The sequence below is a fragment of the Vipera ursinii genome (assembly GCF_947247035.1).
Source record: "Vipera ursinii genome assembly, chromosome: 5".
NCBI lineage: Eukaryota > Metazoa > Chordata > Lepidosauria > Squamata > Viperidae > Vipera > Vipera ursinii.
The window spans coordinates 14987993-15009196 of record NC_139518.1 but is presented as its reverse complement, the minus strand read 5'-3'; the positions used below and the strand labels follow the sequence as shown (position 1 = coordinate 15009196).

Below are 21204 nucleotides of genomic sequence, written 5' to 3'. Positions count from 1 at the left end.
TGGCCTATTATACAGGCTCCAATGATATATTGCAAAGAATTTCTCTTTGGTGCATATATGTCAAGTCAGAGGACTCTGCAGCAAAACATGATGTTAAAATAATGATACACATTATCAGGCAAATGACACCATTACATGCGTACTTCACAACTCATGTACGCGCATTGCTTGCAACATTTGTGTAATAACATCATCTCACAATTCCCATTGTTTGCCTCCCTTCACTCTCTCCTGTAAATTTCCATGTATCCAATACGATTTGTGGAAAATAAGATTTGTGTTTTTTAAAAAAAACACTTTACAGTAATATTTGTTAGTATGTGGGCAGATTTATATGTATGTATGTATGTATGTATGTATGTATGTATGTATGTACAGAGAAAAATGTTTGATGAATTAATAAAACAGAATTAGAGAAATTTTGCATGAAAGTGGAGTTGAAGATTGGTTGCTGAATGCACTAAAAGCAAGAATCATGTGTGAAAACAAACAGAATGCTTAGTAAATGGTTCAAGGTGAGCAGAATGTTAAAGAAAAGAATATGTGATGTCCCCTTGGTCTGTTGCAAGGAATGATTGTTTAGCAATGCAGAAATAAAAGCTGTACATAAAAGCATGCTTCACCCCATTTTGCTATATGGGAATGGGAAGTGAGTATTTTAGGAGAAACATAAAAGTAGGTTGGTTGCAATGGGAATGACTGGTACTTAAGACTAAGACTACTGGATTAAACTAGAAGGGATAAAGTCAAGAATGAATGGTAATGGGTAAATGGAGATTGAATGGAAACCTGAGTGACCGGTATAAAAGAAGTAGGTTGAGTGGTTTACTCTTGTAGAGAGAATAAATGAGCATAGAATTGGAAAACAAATCTATGAAAGAAAAATGAATAGCTTGGCAAAAGACCAAGAAAGTTCTGTTGGATGCAGTTTATGAGATCCTTCAAAAAGGAGAAGTGAAAAACTTAAGGAGCAAAGGGCAAAGAGGTATATGGATGTGTTGGAAACTTGGATGAATTGTAAGCTAGAAAGGTATAGTGAAATACATTGTATGGTATAAATATATACTACTATAAAGTATACATAGTATGGCTTCCAGTTAGGCATCATGGCCTGACGGATGCAGGAAGATGGGGCTCTGTCTTCCACATTCGATTTTGCCCTGCTGGGGACCCTAAAAAGGGTCGAAGGTCACCCTGGAGAGGCAACAAAGAAGGAGGGGACCCTCATTGATCATGGAGGGGCAGCGGCCCTTCCATTTGATCTGAGGAAGCCCTCCAAACTGGTGGGGGAAAGACTGGCCACATTTGTGCGGCCAGTCAGAAGCTGCTGACAACTGAAGAAAATAAGCACTAATGAGCAACATTTGAGCAACGTGGATGGAACTGGGTGAGACTTTATCCTCTCTTTATGACTTTAAGATTTTTTCCTGGAAAAAAATGCCCAAAGCAAAGAATCCTGCCCCCCCCCAAGGAAAGAGGGAAGGGGAATTTCCACCCATTCCCTCAGGAAAAGAAAAGCGGCGAACTAATTGCTTGGGGGAAAACAGAGAAAGTTACAAGATTAATTTGGAATCAATACAGATATATAGCTTTGAAATATGAGGACTAAAAGTGCTTTTGAGACTTTTTTTAGAAAAGAGACATGAAAAGCTTGTAATATAAGTTTGGATATAAAAAACTGGAAGATGGCACCATGGCACAACAATCTATTATGCTTTTAGAGCCGTGTCATGGAGCTATTTCTCTGTAGAAGAAACAGAGGAACTGATTGAGATGATGGAATACCTTGGATTATAAACTTTTGATTGATGAACAACATTTAACAGCTTTTTTCTCTCTGGACAGAAAGGACATGTTTTTCAATGGACAGAAAAACTTGAATTTTGCTTATATTTGTTTAGGGGAGGCTTAAGGATAGACTGATAGGCTGGTTTGAGAATTTGGAGTTCAAATGACAATTGACTGAAACTTTAAATCCCTAAATAGATTGGACTATAAAGACCACATACAAAAACAAAATGGATGTTCCATACTTAGCCTTAAAATGGTATAAAACCATCCCTAACACTTGTCTTCAAAGCCCCCGCTTGACATACCAACAAGAAAATGTTGATGAATCTCAGAAATAAATTTTTTCTATGTTGAAATCAATCCAAGAGACAACTGTTTTATTACATGATGAGACTAAAAATGACGCAAAGGAGATAAAAGAACAATTTTCTAATCTAAGCCTACAAATTCAGAAAATGAGTACAAAGAAGGAACTAGTAACCCAGAAAATAGAAGGAAAACTAGAGAAAGCGGATCCAAAGATGGAGGACCTAAGGGAAGGAAGCAGCAGAAAGACTCAGACAAACGAAGAATTAGAAGACGTAATGATAATACCAGAAATGGAAAAGATATCTTACTTGTCAAGATCTCAGAACACATTTGAGAATAAGGAAGAAAAGCTGATCAAACGGAAGATAAAATTGTTAGGAGAATTGTGGAAAATTGGAGAAGGAGGGAGGCTGTATAATAAATATAAATGAGCTGAGCATTCTTCCAAAAATACTTTAATCAAGTTGCCTTTCTTATTCCAAACAATATACATAAAAATAGAGGAAGAACTACTTGATGATTCAAATGCATTGACTTGGAATGTTAGTTGGCAAAAGAAGAAAGCTGGAGGAAGACTGAAGAAAATAGAGCTTTTGACCTATTAGATGGGATATTATACCATTAAATAGATGTTTGAACATGGCTAAGAGAACTGACAATTGTTAGAAATAAAAGTATTATTATAACTAGACAGATAGGGATCTGCAACTAGAATACTATATTTTGGTATGAGAAGGGAAATATGAAAATGCTAAGAGGGTCTGAAAAAGGGAAGCTTTTGGTTACTCAATATAATTTATTATGAGAAAACTATAAGCGATAGAGACACTTTGAACATTGATGGGAAATCAAAATTTTAAAAAAGCCGGAAAAACAGGATATTGATTGAACAAATGGATTTTAAGTGCAAATGCAATTGAGATGTCTTGGTTAGAAAAGATATTTTAAACTGACACTATTGATATTATGCATAATATTAGAAAAATCTGATAAAGATGTTGATATTCAATTGTATATGTATTAATAGCAATAAGAATTGTGTTTGCCTAGTGTGGAAAAATGTATACCACTGGAAGAAGAGAGGAAGCACTGGATGGTGCAGTATTGGATCTAGATTGAGGAAGGCCACGGCCCAGGGGTTGGGGATCCCTGACTTAAAGCATAGGCTAGTAGGGGAAATCTTTCCAGCTGATTGTCATTTGAAGATGCAGGGGTGTTAAGGCTTGAGCTCCTGAACTCTTCCATAGCCAAAGAAACATATCTTGAGAAGAAGCAAATCAGCAAGGAACGGAACTCTTGCTTTTACTGGTTCAGTAAAATGCTTTCCAAGTGAGAGAAAGATAATCTCTTAATGTTTCTATGTTTTGATAGCACCCAGTGCCCTGAAAAAGAAAAGCTACTCAAACATGGAATGTAGCCAAATCTGAAGAATCTACTAGATGTTTCCTCCTTCTTCATTGAACAGCACACTGTGAGCTCATTTGGCAGATGCACATTTTATTGGTCATTTGCTTTACTTATGAAAATTATTCAGAGTACCATCAAGGCTGCAGTTCATGACTTGCATTAGAGATTTCAGCAAGCCAATGAAAATTCTGACTGTATGGCTCTTTGTCCATTTCCTTCTCCACTGAACTGTTGACCTCACTACCAGTTAAACTTTTTTGTAGCTAAGACTCCACTTAGATTTTGATTGCATGCCAAAGGTTGTACTCCCACAAATACATGGGACGAGGACATAATTAGAGTTGATTCAATACTGTAGAATTGATTCAATAAAAATGCAATTAAAGTTACATTAATCGCATTAACTCAATAAGATTTCATTTGCATCAATCTTGACTCTTGGTTGCTTCTTTATTATTTATTTATTACATATATAAATCTCCCCAGCTCCATAGGGACTTTGGATGTGGTAACGTCGGGCTGTGTAATATTGAATTAAACCATACTTTGCCACTGCATCCAAATATGACAAATTATGTCCTCTTTTTCATATGATATGCTTGCAATTGCAACGTGCTGGTTGAGATGAAATAGTAGGTTGGAATCTTGGCTTAGGAATTCAAGCCATAGTTTGTTTTAATGTTTTAATGAAATGTTAATCTGTAGTAAGCTTTAGTCAATGAAAGGAAAAAGGGAACATGAAATAAAAAAGGGGGGGGAAGAATGGTGTGATCTTAAGTGTATCTGCTTAGGCACAGAATGAGAGATTTCTGGATGGAATCAATGAATAAAAATGTGCGGTAAATTGGATGGCCCTCATAGCATGTTCTGAAGTCATATTTTCAAGCACCATTTTGTTTTTAAATAATTTTTTTAGAGGAAAGGCTTACTGTAAGAGAATACCTTGTCTGACTCCCTAGTGCAGGGGTAGGCAACCTTGGCTCTTTTATGACTCGTGGACTTCAAGTCCCAGAATTCCTGAGCCAGCATGTCTCAGGTATTCTGGGAGTTGAAGTCCACGAGTCATAAAAGAGCCAAGGTTGCCTACCCCTGCCCTAGTGAGAGCAAGTGGCTTGCTTCTTTTCTTGATTCATAATGAAGCTTTGCTGTGTCAGCTAATGTTGTGTCCAGAATTGGTGCAGTGGATCCATTCCATCCTCCAGAGCACCTGGAGAAATGTTCAACATTCAAATTGAATTTATTTTCCACGAGCCAGAAGAAATAACAAAGCCCAGAAGTCCAAAGAAATATCCAGGATGTGGCTATTGTAATTCATATTTTTGAGATTTCCAGTCTGTACTAGACTATTGCTATTGCTATATGCAACTGCCTGGATTTATAGACTATCAAAACTCTCATTCCGTTTATCTGTTTGTTGGTTTGTACCTTTAAAGTTAGCCCAAATGGTCTATTAAGCTGCAATATCTTTTTGAATTAAATAATCCAGATTCTGCTAACTTAAAGGGTACATTAAAAATATAGGCCTGTGGAATTCAGATTTTCATGATATTCAGACCAGTTTTATTTTCCAAGTTGTGGCCATTGCAGTGTCCCCATGGTCATGTGATTTCCGAGGCTCCCTACCAGCTTCCCACAGGAAAACTCAATGGGGAAGCCAGCAGGAAGTCAAAGTCACTCCTACTCTCGCTCTCCTATAGTCTTCCTGTTTACCTCAAAGGTGCTTTTCCAAGAGGCAACTAGACTTTCTTGTTTTTCTTTGAAGACTTTTGCTTCTCAGTTGAAGAAGCTTCTTGGATGAGAAGCGAAACGTCTTCAAAGGAAAACAAGGAAGTCCAGTGGCCTCTTGGAAAAGCACCTTGGAGACAGCCATGACCTGAGAGTCTCCATAGGCCTCTTCCTGTTTATCTATTTAAGTAGGTTAATATTGACTTCATTAAGAAGCCCATTAATTAATTAATTAATTAATTAATTAATTAATTAATTAATTAATTATTTGATTTATATACCGCCCTTCTCCTGAAGGACTCAGGGAGGTGTACAGGGCAATAAAATAAGAATACATTAGTTAAATAATGTTAAAACCCAAACCCATCAGGCCAGGCTGGCTTGTTCGAATAGATAAGTTTTTAGATCACGCCGGAAGGAGCGAAGGTCAGGGGCCATCCGGAGTTCAGCCGGTAAGCGGTTCCAAAGGGCTGGTGCGCCCACCGAGAATGCTCTCCCCCTGGGGGTCACCAGTCGACATTCTCTGACCGGTGGTACCCTGAGGAGGCCCTCTCTGTGGGAACGTACAGGACAGAGGGACGTTGACGCCGGCAGTAGGTGCTCCCGTAGGTAATCCGGACCCATGCCATGTAGGGCTTTGTATGTCATCACCAGCACCTTGAATTTCACTCGGAAGGCAACTGGAAGCCAGTGCAGCTCACGGAGCAGAGATGTAATATGGGAGTATCGGGAGACCCCCAAAAGAACTCGTGCAGCTGCACTCTGTACCAGCTGAAGCTTCCGAGTGGTTCTCAAGGGCAGCCCCATGTAAAGAGCATTGCAGTAGTCTAGACTTGCCAATACAATTATTTTTCTATTTATAATATGTGCTATTTTTAAATAATCAATCCAGCATTGGGGTAATTTTTTTTTTAAATGTTCATTCTGGCCACATCAGACTGCACTATATTTCTTTCAAAGAATGACCCAATGGGTCACAAGGTCGCCTGGTAGCATATATAACTCTGAATTTCTTCAAGATTCAGCAGCTACCTTTCTATTTCCAGACTCGGTGCAAGGAAATTTGTCTTTTCTTTTATAGCTTTAAATGAAAGAACACTTTTTTTTCATCATGTTCTCTAGCATGCTTTCCAATCAATCTGAGAGAGCCTGGTACATGTTCTTTTACCAATTGAAGCTAGCTAATTCCCATCCTTGATTTGAGTTGCTATTGTTGCTACTTAAATTGGGGAGAAAGTTCCACTTGTATGTGCTGATTTGTAATTGAAATCACGGGTATAATGGACTACTCATGTGCTAGAGGCAGAGCCTGTTAACTTTTTAAAATAAAGTGTTGTGTGGATGTTCGTTTATAGACTTATTATATTTAAAGCAACGGGTTTTTTAAAAAATATTACAAACTTGTCTCAGAAATTGTACAGAAATCTGGGTCACTCCATCTGCTTTGGCTAATCAGTACTGAGTGCAACTAATTCCTGCTATTGGAAAACACAAAGGAATATTTGTGTTTTTTTTTCAAAATCAAAACTGAATTTAGTAGAGAAATCATTGCATGAGTTCTGAGGAGATATAAGATGGATTAGTTCTGTCTTGCTTGTTAGATTCAACTATTTTGGTAAAACAACAGCCTTAAAATTTCATACAAAGTGTATAACAAAGCAGTTAAATCAGAGAGTACCTTATTTTCTTGATCTGCAGAAATATTACAACAATAGAATTATTATACACAAAGCAAACACCAGACAAAAACTGAAGGCTTGGGTGCATTGCAAAGGAGACCCAAGGTGAAGCTTAGTTGTGTTTTGAAGTAATCAGTTTGCAATTAATGTTTATTCTGACGATGCTTTGGGTCCTTTAAAAATAATAATAATAGGAATTTCCATGCATAAGTAGAGCCAATAATAAAATCTGGAGAAAGTTCACAAGTTGGCTATGAAAATGTCAGTTGCCTCATCCAATCAGTAAGCATATGTATGTCATTTTTCATTCTGTTTATCTTATGTTTTAGCACTTGGAAGATCACGGGTTTGTCTGATCTTTTACTAAGACTGTATTAATCTTGAGAGTTAATTTCTGCTCAAACAATGGGATCCATTCTCTAACGGGTGGAGCAGTCCAACTAGATTTAGATACATGGTAGAGGACAAAAGAAGAAAGAAAATTATCCTTTTCTAGCAAATGACTTTGTGTCAGCTGAAACTCAAATCCAACAATGGTGCTTATGATTTTGTATGAGCAAAGAATTCCATGCTAATTATAATTACCAAGGTATTTTTTAGTGACAGGGTAGACAGATATCATAGAATCATCAACTGTGTGAGCTTGATGGGTCCTTATAATCAATTCAATCCAATGAGCATTACTAGATGCACTGAGGACCATCATCTTGTTGGTGATGGCCATTGGTATTATGCTATAAGCCATGCCACCTTCACCACAGAATTGAAAGCTCCTTCCCCATCCTCTATCATTTTCCATGGCTCTTCCTAATTCACATTTATTTTTCTTTCCTAGCATTTTCTTGCAAGTGCAAGATCTGCTTTTTTCAGATCAACCAAGTATTGATCTGTTGGGTATGAGAGGAATTGATTATCCATCTTGTACCCAAGCCTCAGGTTGTGGGCTGAGAGAAAGTGATTGGCCCAAGGTCACACAGATGGCTTTTATGACTAAGGCAGGACTATAACTCACAGTCTCCTGGTTTCTAGCATGGTACCTTAACCACTAGGCCAAACCAGGTCTCTGAGTATTTATCTTACTGCTCTGCATTATCTTGACTGCACTTATCAGGACTTACTTTGAACAAACATTATTATACAATATATTATAATGCAAGTAACTAAACATATTTTTTATGATTCTACTTAAAGCATATCTAGGATGATATTCTTCTGGTAATGTCCTACTGATAAAGAAGATTATTAGTTGCTCAGGGTTAAAATGAGGGCTTGTTGGTGTTTGCTGTCTGTGCTTGGTTGTTTTCTTGCAAATTTCATTACCCAAACTAAGCAACACCATCAGTGCTAGGGAAATGAAAAGCCTGCAAGAAAACAATACAGAGGACCTCTCAATGTCTTGCTGGAATGTCTCAGATCTTCACAAGCATAGCTCAGAATATACAAGAATCTGTCCCTGGCTTCATGGATCCAGCATTCTCCTGCAGCAATTGATGGGCAATGAACATTATGATACATGCCCTAAAACCACTCTTTGAATCATGAACTAATTCAGACTTGCTTATAGATTTTTATCTCAAGGTTAAATACTCAAGGCTCTTCTGGACAGCTGCAGGATTAAATCAAATTGAGACCCTTACTAATGCCATCCCAGGGTGTTACTATGGCACTCTGTTCTGCTGTCTTTCTGTTACAGTTATTGTTACTATTATTATTTTCATAAATGAAGAATTCACATTTCCAAGTACTATATCTGGTGGAGTGGGTATCTTCTCTTTTGGGGTGGGTTTAAGGTAGTTTGTTTCCTAATCTGAAGTACAACTAGTCCATTTGGGAAACCTTCCTGAATTGGTTATTGCTAGCTGAATGTAGGAGATGACCAGACTGAGCCCGAGGGAGGGGTCAAACACATCATCAGTCAAGAGTTCCTGTGCACCCACAAGATAGATAAGTCCAGCCCACCTTGAATATCTTTCTTAACTCCCATTAATATCCCTTGACCGTTAGTAGCTCAGATTCTTGTAGCGAGGTTAAGCTTGCAATAAACTTTTATACTCATTTGAACTGCATGAATCTCCTGATTTCCCCAGTGGTTGACCCTGAACATGGCATTTCCAAAATAGCAATTGAGTTTAGGACTCACACTCTAGCTGCAATGGGATATAATTTGGAGCAAGAGGCAACTCAGTCCAGATAGCTTACATGAGAGAAAGAGGGTGAAGACAGCTCCTCCCTAATAGTTTCCAGAGTGTGTGGGAGCTATGCTTATGTCTGTAGGTGAGGAACAATAAAGAAATCTGCTTGCAAGAATCACGTTTGTCTTTCTTGGTTTCTGGAGCCTGACACTAGCAAACTGAACACAGCTGGATTTTTCCTTTTGAGCTATTTTACATGAAATGATGATTTCACTTTCTCTGATGCTATGATTGGTGCGTCTTAAGAAAAAGAAAAGTGGTTGGATTACATTGTGATATATGACTACAGGTAGTCCTTGACTTGCAACAGTTCATTTAGTGACCATTCAAAGTTACAACAGCAATGAAAAAAGGGACCATTTTTCACACTTTACAACTCTTGCAGCATCTCCATGGTCATGTGATCAAAATTCAGATGCTTGACAACTGGCATGTACTTATGACAGCTGCAGTGTTCTGGATCCATGTGACCATCTTTTGCAGCCTTCTGACAAGCAGAGTCAATGGGAAAGCCAGATTCACTTAACAACCTTGTTACCAACTTAACAACTGCAGTAATTCACTTAACAACTGTGCCCCATAAAATGGGGCAAAATTCACTTGACAACTGTCTTGCTTAGCTACAGAAATGTTGGGTTCCCAAGTTAAGAACTACCTGTGCAGATTCTAGTTTGCAGCAAGAAGTCAGCAACATGGTTCTCCTGGAACCCAAGACCATCCCTCTCTTCCTCACAAATGGTGCTAACAGTTCCACACAATGGCCACAGAAATTTTGGGCTCATTTGTGGTTGTAAGTCAAGCACTACCTGTAAGTGTTTAGATCTAATATCCATATATGCCTAGAAGAGGATGAGTAGGTTGAAAGAAAGAACAGCCACCAATTTATAAGCAACTTCACTTGAGTATCTAAGAACAGATCTTGATTCTTAATTTCAGTGGCAAATATTTCATGACAGCACTGTCAGCTCATTAAAGATTTACCATTGCCACGTTAACCTTAATGCTCTCTATTTATAAGCATGATATTTATTCTACAATTCCAGCATTAGTCTTCACTACAGTTTATTTACAAGTTTCCCTAACATTCTATTTCACTTGCACAACAATTTCATTAGCTGTTCTTGTAGTTTCTAAGTCTTCAGAAACTGTTTCTTTATATTTTCATTACACACACTGGAACAAGCGTGTGTGCTTACGTGTGTTCATTTATTCTGTATCCCATTTCCCACTGACTTGCCGAGTTTCTATGATTTTTTAAAAAACCATACAGGATTTTATCTAAGTTAGGTTTCAACATTCCAGGGTTTCTCAAGCTTGGCAACTTTGTGATGCACAGACTTCAGTTCCCAGAATTCCACAATCGACATAAAGTACCTTAATGCTGCCAGCTTTGAGAAACACTGCAACAGATATTAGTCCATGTATATACAGTATCTGTGTGTTTATGCACACATGCAGACATGCAGTGTTTTTGACTGAAGAAATCAACATGCTAATATTAAGGATTGTGCTGACAGATGTTTTAGCAAATATTTGGCTAAACACAAAAATGCAGCTTGAGAAAGATGCAAGTGTTTTCAAATTTGAGGAATAGTTTTCCTTTTCAAACCAATGTGATGATTGCTCTCTTTTCTTGGAATAAGAAATAAAACCAGCTTGCCAGCCGCAGCCGCCTTCAAAATGTCATGACCCAAGAAAACTAGAGCAAGACAGTTAAGCTCAAAAGCTCATCACTACTTGATTGATGCCAGCCATGAAAGCCTGAACCACTATAGAAGAAATGAAAAAGGATCTTTTAAAAGTTAAATATGACCTTTCTTTTTTTAACGATGAGCCTTAGCTTTTCTGTATTAGTAAAGTAATCACTCCTTTTAAGAGTAAACTCAGGTGCTAAGACTCTAGCTGAAATTGGGAAACCAAGAGTTGTGTCAGTCTAAGCAAGTCCACACATCTTAAAGTTGTCAAATTTGAAAAGCACAGGTCTAGGATCATGAAGGAGATGTGGTCTCTGATGGCATCTCCAACACCAACTGACTTTCTTAGTAGGAAATGTTTTTGTCCTAATAAAGTTGGTTAGTCTTAAAAATGCCCTAGCAACATGAGTTAGGCTTGAAGATGAGCTTGCCTTCAAAAGTTGTGAGTGCTCTATTACTGGAAGCTTTCAAAAGAAGACTGGACAGCCATTTGTTTGAAATAGTATAAGGCAGTGATGGCGAACCTTTTAGAGACCGAGTGCCCAAACTGCAACCCAAAACCCACTTATGTATCGTTGGATGCCGGGTGGGTGTGGCCCGCTGGGTGGGTGTGGCTGCGGTGGTAACGGCAGACTGGGTGGGACTAAAAAGTTCAATCAATCAATTCCAACTTTGTGAGATCTTTTTTCTCCCCGTGAGAAATTGAAATTGATTGATTGATTGAACCTTTTTTTTTTTGCACACGGCGGCGGAGGACTAAAGCGAAAAGGTTTTATAAAACCCAGCTGAAGGCCTAGGACTGGGGTGATGGCGCATGTGCCCAGAGAGAGGGCTCTGTGTGCCACCTGTAGCACACGTGCCATAGGTTTGCTACCAGGGGTATAGGGTTTCCTGCTTGAGTAGGGGGTTGGACTAGAAGACCTCCTAGGTCCCTTCCAACTGTGTTATCCTATGATTCTAAGATGCTATCTATTTACCTGAAAATGGGAGCACAAACAGCAGGAGGAAAACCTCAGCATATGTGTGGAAGTTCTGATGTTTTCCCCCTGATATCGTAGGGAGACTTAACACCCTCAGGCTGAATGTCAGATGCAAAAGAAAAACAGACCATTTGGGAATGGAGAAGCAGAGAGCTGGGAATACAATGTTTTTCTTGGAAGGAACAACTGGGACAGACAATATGCACATTTCATTAAATGTAATTGATTCATTCATTAATAACAACAGAAGATTCATCAACTAAAACATTTTAATTAGTGGAGAACCATATTGCTCTTTTTCCCATTAAAACATTGTATATAATAGAAAACATGTAAGAAATCAGTTTCAAGGAATATATATTCCCACTTTGCAACCAAGTGTAGGTGGAATTTCCTTGATTTCTTTATCAGCTGATTAAAGTGGTGGACAAGGATAGTACAGACCTAAATTCAAGGTTGGAAATATGGAAATTCATTGAAAGATTTGGGCGCGCTCTCTCTCTCTCTCTCTCTCTCTCTCTCTCTCTCTGTGTGTGTGTGTGTGTTTGAGGAACTTCCTAGAGTTGTTGGGAGAATAAAATGAGGGCATAGTTGCATGAAGCATGGGATATTACTTTAAGAAATCCATAAATGTATATTTTACTTTGTTTCTTTAATCAGAAATAGAAAAGCAGCTCTGCAATTTGACAGCATAAGTTGAGCGCCATTTGACATATATGCAGTATTAGGATGTGCATAGAAAAGGGCCAGGCTTGCATGATAACACTATGATAATGATACCCTCCTGAATGCTATTGGGAAGAGCCATGCAGAATTGGCCAAGGCACGTGACTTCAGCCGGCATTTGTGTGTTGCAAATTGATTATGGGCCATCGTTATTTTTGACTCCTAGTAACTTCAGAGATTTTCTCCTAGCAGACAATCTATTCCTAACCCATTCTTTCAATCTCCCAATGGTGCACTAATTACAACTTTAACTGAGGTTTGTTGTCAAACTCCTATGTTAATGAAAAGATTCCTGGGGGGCGGAGCCAACTGTCAGAGCGGGCGGCTGTGTGAACGGAGCTCTCTCCTCGCACAACCTCTCACCCAGTGTTCGCGGGGGCTTTTCGGAGCTTCAGGAGGTCCTGTAGGGACATCCGAAGTTGCAGGCAGCCCGGAGAACCTTCATGAGCGGCAGTTCGTGTTGAAGATCCGGAGAAAGTCTGATGCGAGCGAACCGGGGAGAAGGAGGCCAGTAATGGCCGACATGAAGATCTGACAGAGGGACGGAGCTAGCACGTAAGCAGCGGGACAACGGTAGAGCGGAGCTGACGGAGAGTGTATCCGAATATTAAATAGGAAGCGCTTGTGAAAGAGGTACTGGTTCGAAGTGGGAGCCTCACGGAGAGGGAATAAGCGGCGATAGAAGTCTTGAGGGAGGCGTTTGGCAAAAACAGCAAGGGAAAGAAAGCCGAAGACTATATGACTGTATTCTAGCTGGAGAAAAGCTACAACAAGTCAAAGTCTGAGCTTTGGAGCCTTAGAGACTGAACTCTGGATTGTCGGGCGTGGAAAGCGATCAGCTTGGTCTAGTCTGGTCTATCCTGGTAAATTTTGAATTTGTGAACTTTTGAAACTTTTGAAATTCTACTCTACTTGTCACGGGCGGCCATTTGATATAGCAATTTAGTAACTGGAGGTTTGTTTAGTGGGACACCTACTGGTCTTTGACAGCAGAGGAAGACGGAAAAGGTGCCAATTTCTGCGCCGGAAACGGGGGGGGGGGGGGAAAGAAGAAGAACGTGACTTTGATTATATTCATACTATAGAATTTTATTATATAAATTGCTTAGTTGGTAATAAGTATCTGGTGGTAACTGTTTTATATATCTTTTGTCATAGAGTTAAAAGGTTTATATAAGACTCAGGGTATTATACATTGATAAAACGCTGTTAAAATTGGGGAAACATGACAAGTATCTCGGGAGCAACTAAGCCTAGCGCTGGCAAAAAGGCAGCAGCACAGGGACAGGGGATGGCCTCAAGTCCCTCCAATCAGAAATCTATAGAGGATATGCTGCAAAGGGAAAGATCTAACTCGAATTCCTTTAAAGATTTACATGCCCTTTTGCAAAACCTACACGAGGCAATGGCCAAAAACCACGAGGAGATGAAGAGAGAAATAGGCCAAATAAGAAACGACACTGGTGAATTAAAGGGGAAAATCCAAGCGATAGATGATAAATTTGAAGGGATTCAACAGCAATTAGTCAAAAATGAACAAAGACTTCAAGATATGGAAGCTAGAATGGAAAAAGAGGAAAAGAGAGTAGATGATTTAAATGAAACACTCCTTCAGGCTAATAAGGAATTAGAAACAACAGTCATTTTTCTGGAAGCAGAAAAGGCTGCTCATTATCTACGCTTCCAGAACGTTCAAGAAAAAAGAGGGGAAGATCTTTTGGTCATGATGGCAGAACTGATGGCAAAGGCACTCGGTGTAGGGAAGGAGGAAATGCTGGCGGAAATTGATGAAACATACAGGGTCCAAACTAATTATGCGAGAAGGCACAACCTCCCAAAAGAAGTACATGTAAGGTTAGTTAAAAAATCAATTCGGGATGAGCTTCTGCATAGATCTAGAGAGGAACCATTAGAATTTCGGGGCCAACCAATCACCATCCTTAAACAGATACCTAAAAGGATGAGGGATCTGAGACGCGGCTATCAATTCTTAACATCCAAACTAATAAGAGAAAATGTAAACTTTAGATGGCTAACTCCAGAGGGTATTCTTGTTACGTGGCAGGATAGAAGGCATAGACTGGACACGATAGAGAAGGCAGAAGATTTTTACAAACGCCACTTCCATAGCCAAGAGGAAGTAGATTTAGAAGATCAAGATGGAAGGGAGGTAAGAGAAAGAGATACAATACGTGTGGCAATGGATGGGAAGATCTTAGCTACAGAGGATAGAAGGAACAAATCCGGTGAGTTAACAGAGAAACATGGAACTAGAGACAAGGAAGAGAGAGAGCCCCGAATCACGAGATCCACAAAAACCAGAAATAAGTAAGATGAAGGGAGGTGAGTGTAGTATTATGTCTGTGAATATTAATGGATTGAATTCGCCAGTGAAAAGGCGAAAATTTTTTAATAGGCTTATTCACCAACAATTGGATATCGTGGCAATACAAGAAGTCCATATAAAGGAACAACAAAAATATTTGTTAGTACAACCAAGAATAGGGAACCTATTCGTTTCCTTAGACCGACACAAGAAAAAGAGAGGAGTGGCACTATATGTAAACCCAAAATTGACTGCAAAACTAATTTATAACGATAAAGAGGGTAGAATACTGATAGTCGAGGTTATAATAAATCACAGGAAGGTCATGATGGTAGAGATATATGCCCCAAACCATAACCAAGAACAATTTTTCAAAACACTTCACAATAAGATATGTAGCATTGATTATGAGGAGATTTGTTTAATAGGAGATTTTAATGCTATCCTAGATATAAATTTGGATTATATGGGAAAGACGCTTAGGAAAAAGAAGAGAAGAACTCTACCGAGATCTTTTCTTAACTTGGCTGAGGAACTAAATATCCAAGATGTCTGGAGGGAAAGAAATCGTAAGGCTAGACAATATACATATTACTCCAACCGACATAACTCATGGTCTAGAATAGACATGGTGTGGATGACGAAAGAAATTAGTTCAGAAATAGATGAGGTACATATAGCGACAGGTACTTGGGCAGATCACAATCCTATTAAACTTATCTGGAAAGGTTCCAAAAAAATATCCAGATGGACGCTTCAAAGAGCAATTTTAAAAGAAGACGAATTCAAATCTAAGATGGAGAGAGAACTAAGTTTTTTCTTTAAGGAAAATAAAGCTATAGACACCTCAGTACAAAACAATTGGGATACAGCTAAGGCTGTGATGAGAGGGGTAGCGAGGGCATATATGGTATATAAAAATAAGGGGAAAAGACAACAACGGGAAAGATTAGAAGAGGAATATAAGAGCTTAGAAGTTACACTCCAACAAGATCCACAAAAAGAGAATATCAAGCAATCTATGGATCTGATTAAACACAAACTTAACATTCTAGACAAAGAGAAATTGGCACAACAATTGAGAAACACGAAACAAAATTTTTTTGAAAATGCAAATAAACCGGGCCGGTGGCTCGCATACAAATTGGGAAAACAAAAGGGGAAAAACTGGATTCACGAACTACGAGATGAGGAAGGGAGAATATTCCACCAGGAGGAAAAAAAAAAAATTATAGCCCAGGAATTTTATGAACGTTTATATAAAGAAGATAGCCAGGCAAGTGTGGAGAAAATGGAGGAATATTTTCAAAGAGCCAAACTACCTAAGGTCACAGAAGATACCAGAAATATGTTAAACGAGGAAATTCGACTATCTGAGGTGATAAAAGCTATTAATGCACAAAAGAATAATAAAGCATCGGGACCCGACGGTCTTCCATCAGAGATTTATAAAGAATTACAAAATATCCTAGCTCAACCCCTAGTGGAGGTATTTAACGCAGTATTAGAAGGCGCAAGGACGCCTAAATCTTGGCTAGAGGCAAACATAACCCTTATTCCGAAAGATAACACAGACCATACATTAATCCAAAATTACAGACCCATATCACTTCTTAACTCGGACTACAAGATATTTACATCAATTATAGCGGAACGATTGAAACGATTTCTGAATGATTTCATACACGCAGATCAAAATGGTTTTCTCGCTAAGAGACACACTAAGCACAACATTAGAATAATATTAGATACATTGGAGTACTATGAATTACATAGCGAACAACAGATGGCATTACTTTTCTTAGACGCCCAAAAGGCATTTGACAATGTTAAATGGTCTTTTTTGTGCCAACAGCTTAGCTTTATGAATATGGGTGAAAAATTTATAAATATAATTAGGGCAATTTATGACAATCAGGAAGCAAAAATAATTATTAATGGGGAAGCATCTAGCAAGTTTCAAATTCAAAAGGGAACACGGCAAGGCTGCCCCTTATCACCGTTGCTGTTTATATTGACTCTTGAAGTATTAACGAGAACTATAAGAAACGACCCAAAGATAAAAGGATTAACCATTAAAAAGGAAACCTTTAAATTGCAAGCTTTCGCGGACGATCTAGTTTTTATTATGGAGGATCCATGTCAGACGGGACCAAAGCTATTGGAAGAATTATCTAAATATGGTGAGGTTGCCGGACTGCGAATAAATAGAAATAAGACCAAGATGATTGTTAAAAATATGACCAATAAACAAAAAGGTAATCTGGCCGAAATCACGGATATAGAAATAGTCAAGAAAATAAAATATTTAGGGATTAACATTACGGCTAGATGCACTTCACTCAAAAAGGATAATTATGATAGTGTAGTGAATCAAATAAAAGGTGACCTGGAAAGATGGGGAAACCTAAAACTCTCATTATTGGGAAGAATCGCTGTCATTAAGATGAACATTCTGCCTAAAATCCTGTTTCTGTTTCAGAATATCCCAATTCAACTCGACTCTAAATTTTTTCGAAATTTGGATAAATTATCACTAAATTTTATTTGGCAGGGGAAAAAACCAAGAATTAAATTGAAATATTTACAAGACACGAAGGAAAATGGGGGTTTTGGATTGCCAGACTGGGAATTATATTACCACGCCGTGGCCCTGAGCTGGATTAGAGAATGGGTAATCTTGAGAAATAGAAGACTATTAACTTTAGAGGGTCACGATTTGCAATATGGCTGGCATGCTTTCCTATGGACGGAGAAACAAGGTCTTTTCTCGCATTTTCAAAGACACCGGATCAGGCAAGCGCTACTCAATACTTGGAAAAAAATTAGATCTCACAATTACACCAAAATACCGGTCTGGCTATCCACCCTTGAAGCGATAGTTTACCCAAATCTGTTTGATTTGGGTAACATAATCTCATACAAGGATATTCTGAATGAGGAGGGGGAATTGAAACTTAGGAATGAACTAGAATTACAAGGTATAAAACTCGATTGGTGGGCCTACTTACAAATCCAATCGAGATTTAGGAAGGATAAAAATGAATGGGGGATATATACCTCTGAAACAGCATTGGACAAAATATTATTGGGACCGGACTCAAAACAAATAAGGAATTTTTATAAATTACTTTTGGGATATAAGCTGTTTGAAGAGCAAGTGAAAGACCCCATGTTGATCTGGGCTAACAATTTAGGACATAACATCGACCTAGATACTTGGCAAACAATTTGGGATAGGAATAAAAGGATAACACTGGCCTCATCGTATAAAGAAAATTTATTTAAAATGTTTTACCGATGGCATCTTCCCCCAGCCCGCTTAGCAAAAATGTATACAACAGTATCTCCCAAATGTTGGAAGTGTTCTGAAGAGATAGGCACATACTTCCACACGTGGTGGTCTTGCAGTAAAACACAAAAATTTTGGAGAATGATTTGGATTTGGCTGAAAGAAATATTGAAACAAGATCTGGAGTTTAGTCCAGAACTTTTCTTGTTGGGAATCACGAAAGAGAAATATCCTAAAGATGTGCTATACTTAACGATCCATATCATCACAGCAGCTAGAATATCATTTGCGCAAAAATGGAAAAAGAATGAGATCCCAGGACAAAAAGAGGTTATTAGGAAAATTTGGGATTGCGCTGAAATGGACAGATTAACTTTGGAATTAAAGAATAAAGATCAATCAGACTATTATAGAATTTGGAACAAATTGTATCTTTGGATGGATAAAAAGAAAGGTCTCTATTAGGTTTTACAGACTAGCTCACTGTTTTAAATATTGTGGTATTTCACCAATTTGTAATCTAAGTGTATTTAAGTGTATTTTTGATGTACATATATACATGTATATATATATATATTTAAACATTGTAGACAAAAAGGTTTGTCAGCTCGCTGGTACTGTGTCCAATGTTTTTAAATAATAAATTTAATTAAAAAAAAAAAAAAAAAAAGAAAAGATTCCTGTTTCCATTTCCTATTTGACTTCTGTGTGTATATACAGTAGACTACTGTAAACCAGATATTTCCAACATGGTCAAACGTGCTGTCCCTGTGGGCTTATATGTCAGGCTTCCATGACTGAAACTTGGCAGCCTATCGCAGATCTCTTGACACTTCAAGCTACACACTTAGCTCCATTGCTTGATTAGACATGGCAGAAGGCTCACCTACAGGGCTCAGATAAATAAGAATCTTTATTGAGGGCAAGTACAAAGCCATACGAAGCTGCTGATTGCTCATTGCCAGTGAGGCAGAGCACATAACTTTTGAATCCTTGGTAGTTTCAGTTGGTTGTTTCTTCCTTTTGTCCTCCTCCAGAAATTAACAGGCTCCTGGCCCAGAGTTTGGTAGGCCTTGAAGCCAACTGATTAATGTTTACCACCCCTGGCCTGAGAACTCATGATTACCACTTCAACTCTCCTCATATTATGAAATTGGAGCCCAGGATGTCTGAAAAGCTCTATGCTGGGGAAGATCAGAAGGTTGGGATGGAGAGTATGATCCCATGTGGCAATTGCTATTTCTAGGTAAAAGGGGGAAAAAAAGTAAATTGAGGCCAGAAAGCTGCCCCATGAATCTCAGTCCTACCTTGCAGCCTCAGAATATCGCTCTAAGCATCGGAAGACGGCAGCTTGACGAAGATGGTTGCGAAAATAGGCAGGGTTCAGAATTATACTCCTTCGAAAACAGCAAGTAAATATTCAGGTCAAAGACCTAAAGTGACATAATATGGTAGAACCATTTAACATCTAACTCTGGACAGTACAGATAGTCCTTGACTTACAACTTGTCACTTAGCAGGTTCAACGTTACAACATAAGTTGACCCTGCTACCTCGTGGTCAGGTGATCACATTTTTTAGTGCTCAGCAACCAGCCTGCATTTATGGTTCTTTTCAGCAGCCCACAGTCAGGTGACTGTAATTTATGATTTTTTTTCTGGCAAAAATGCCCGTTGAAGACAACAGGACCATGAGATTCAATTTATGACGACACATTTGTTTAACAACTGTTGCAAAAAAAAATGTCACAAAATCAGGTTGGGCACTTGGGTGTCTTGACTGACAACTGTTGTGACATAGGATGGAAATTCTATTATGGTCATAGGCCAAGGACTACCTGAATGTTGGCTGTACTCTACAAGTAGACCTCCATTTACAACCATTTCTTGAGTGAAGATTCAAAGTTAGAGTGACATTGAAAAAGTGTCTTATGACTATTTTTCATAGTGTTGCAGCATCCCCAGGGTCACATGAACAGAATTTGGATGTTTAGCAACTGGTTCATATTTATGATGGTTGCAGTGTCCCAGAGTCATGAGGTCACCTTTTGTGACCTTCTGACAAGCAAAGTCAATGGGGAAACCAGATCCACCTAACAACTGTACTACTAACTGCCATGACTCAATTGTGGCAAGAAAGATTGTAAAATGGGGCAAAAATAACAACAGCAATTTTGGGCTCAGTTGTGGTCAAAGGCCAAGACCTACCTGTATATACATGAACTTCCATTTATTGCTACATTGAAAACATTTTCCAACCCCTTTCCTCCCCAGTTCCCAACAGTGACATCTATTCTGTTGAGAGCTGAGTTAGACAAGCAGGTGTTACTAAAAATAGAATCAAGATCACATAAAGGGTTAATACCACTTTACAATGCCTTGGTAAGGCCACACTTGGAATACTGAATCCAGTTTTGGTCACCATGATGTAAAAAAGATGTTGAGACTCTAGAAAGGGTACAGAGAAGAGCAACAAAGATGATTAGGGGAATGGAGGCTAAAACATATAGGGAATGGTTGCTGGAATTGGGTATGTGTAGTTTAATGAAGAGAAGGGTGAGGGGTGACATGATAGCAGTGTTCCAATATCTCAGGGGCTGCCACAAAGAAGAGGGAGTCAGGCTATTCTCCAAAGCACCCTAAGGCAGGACAAGAAGCAACAGATGGAAACTAACTGAAGACAGAAGCAACCTAGAACTGAGGAGAAATTTTCTGACAGAACAATTAGTCAGTGGAACAGCCTGCCTCCAGAAGCAGTGAATGCTCCAACATTGGAAGTTTATAAAAAGAGACTGGACAGCCATTTGCCTGAAATGGTATAGGGTTTTCTGCCTGAGCAGTGGGTTGGACTAGATGACCCCCAAGGTCCCTTCCAACTTTATTATTATTATTATCAAATGTCTATTAAAGCTATGTCATAACTGTAATTTTCATTCATAGTATGGTCTGTTTCAGAGGCAGCAGCTTTACCTTCTCTCCCATTCTCCAAGAATATGTTTCTCTGCCTTTAGTGAGAATTGTAATGATCAGCAACATCCTATATTAGGGGTGTCCAACTGCCGGCCTGTGGGCTGGATGCATCAT

General features: G+C 38.7%; 1 protein-coding gene across 1 annotated transcript in view; it reads right to left on the bottom strand.

Annotated features, from left to right (window-relative positions):
• Window positions 1–21204, bottom strand: part of SPATA16 (spermatogenesis associated 16) — a gene marked incomplete at both ends in the record, with an annotated part of 174975 nt that overhangs the window by 80852 nt on the left and 72919 nt on the right. Inside the window, one exon of the mRNA XM_083364870.1 lies at window positions 19429–19518. Within this exon, the coding sequence (XP_083220996.1) occupies window positions 19429–19518 (90 nt within the window). The remainder of the gene's footprint in view (window positions 1–19428; window positions 19519–21204) is intronic.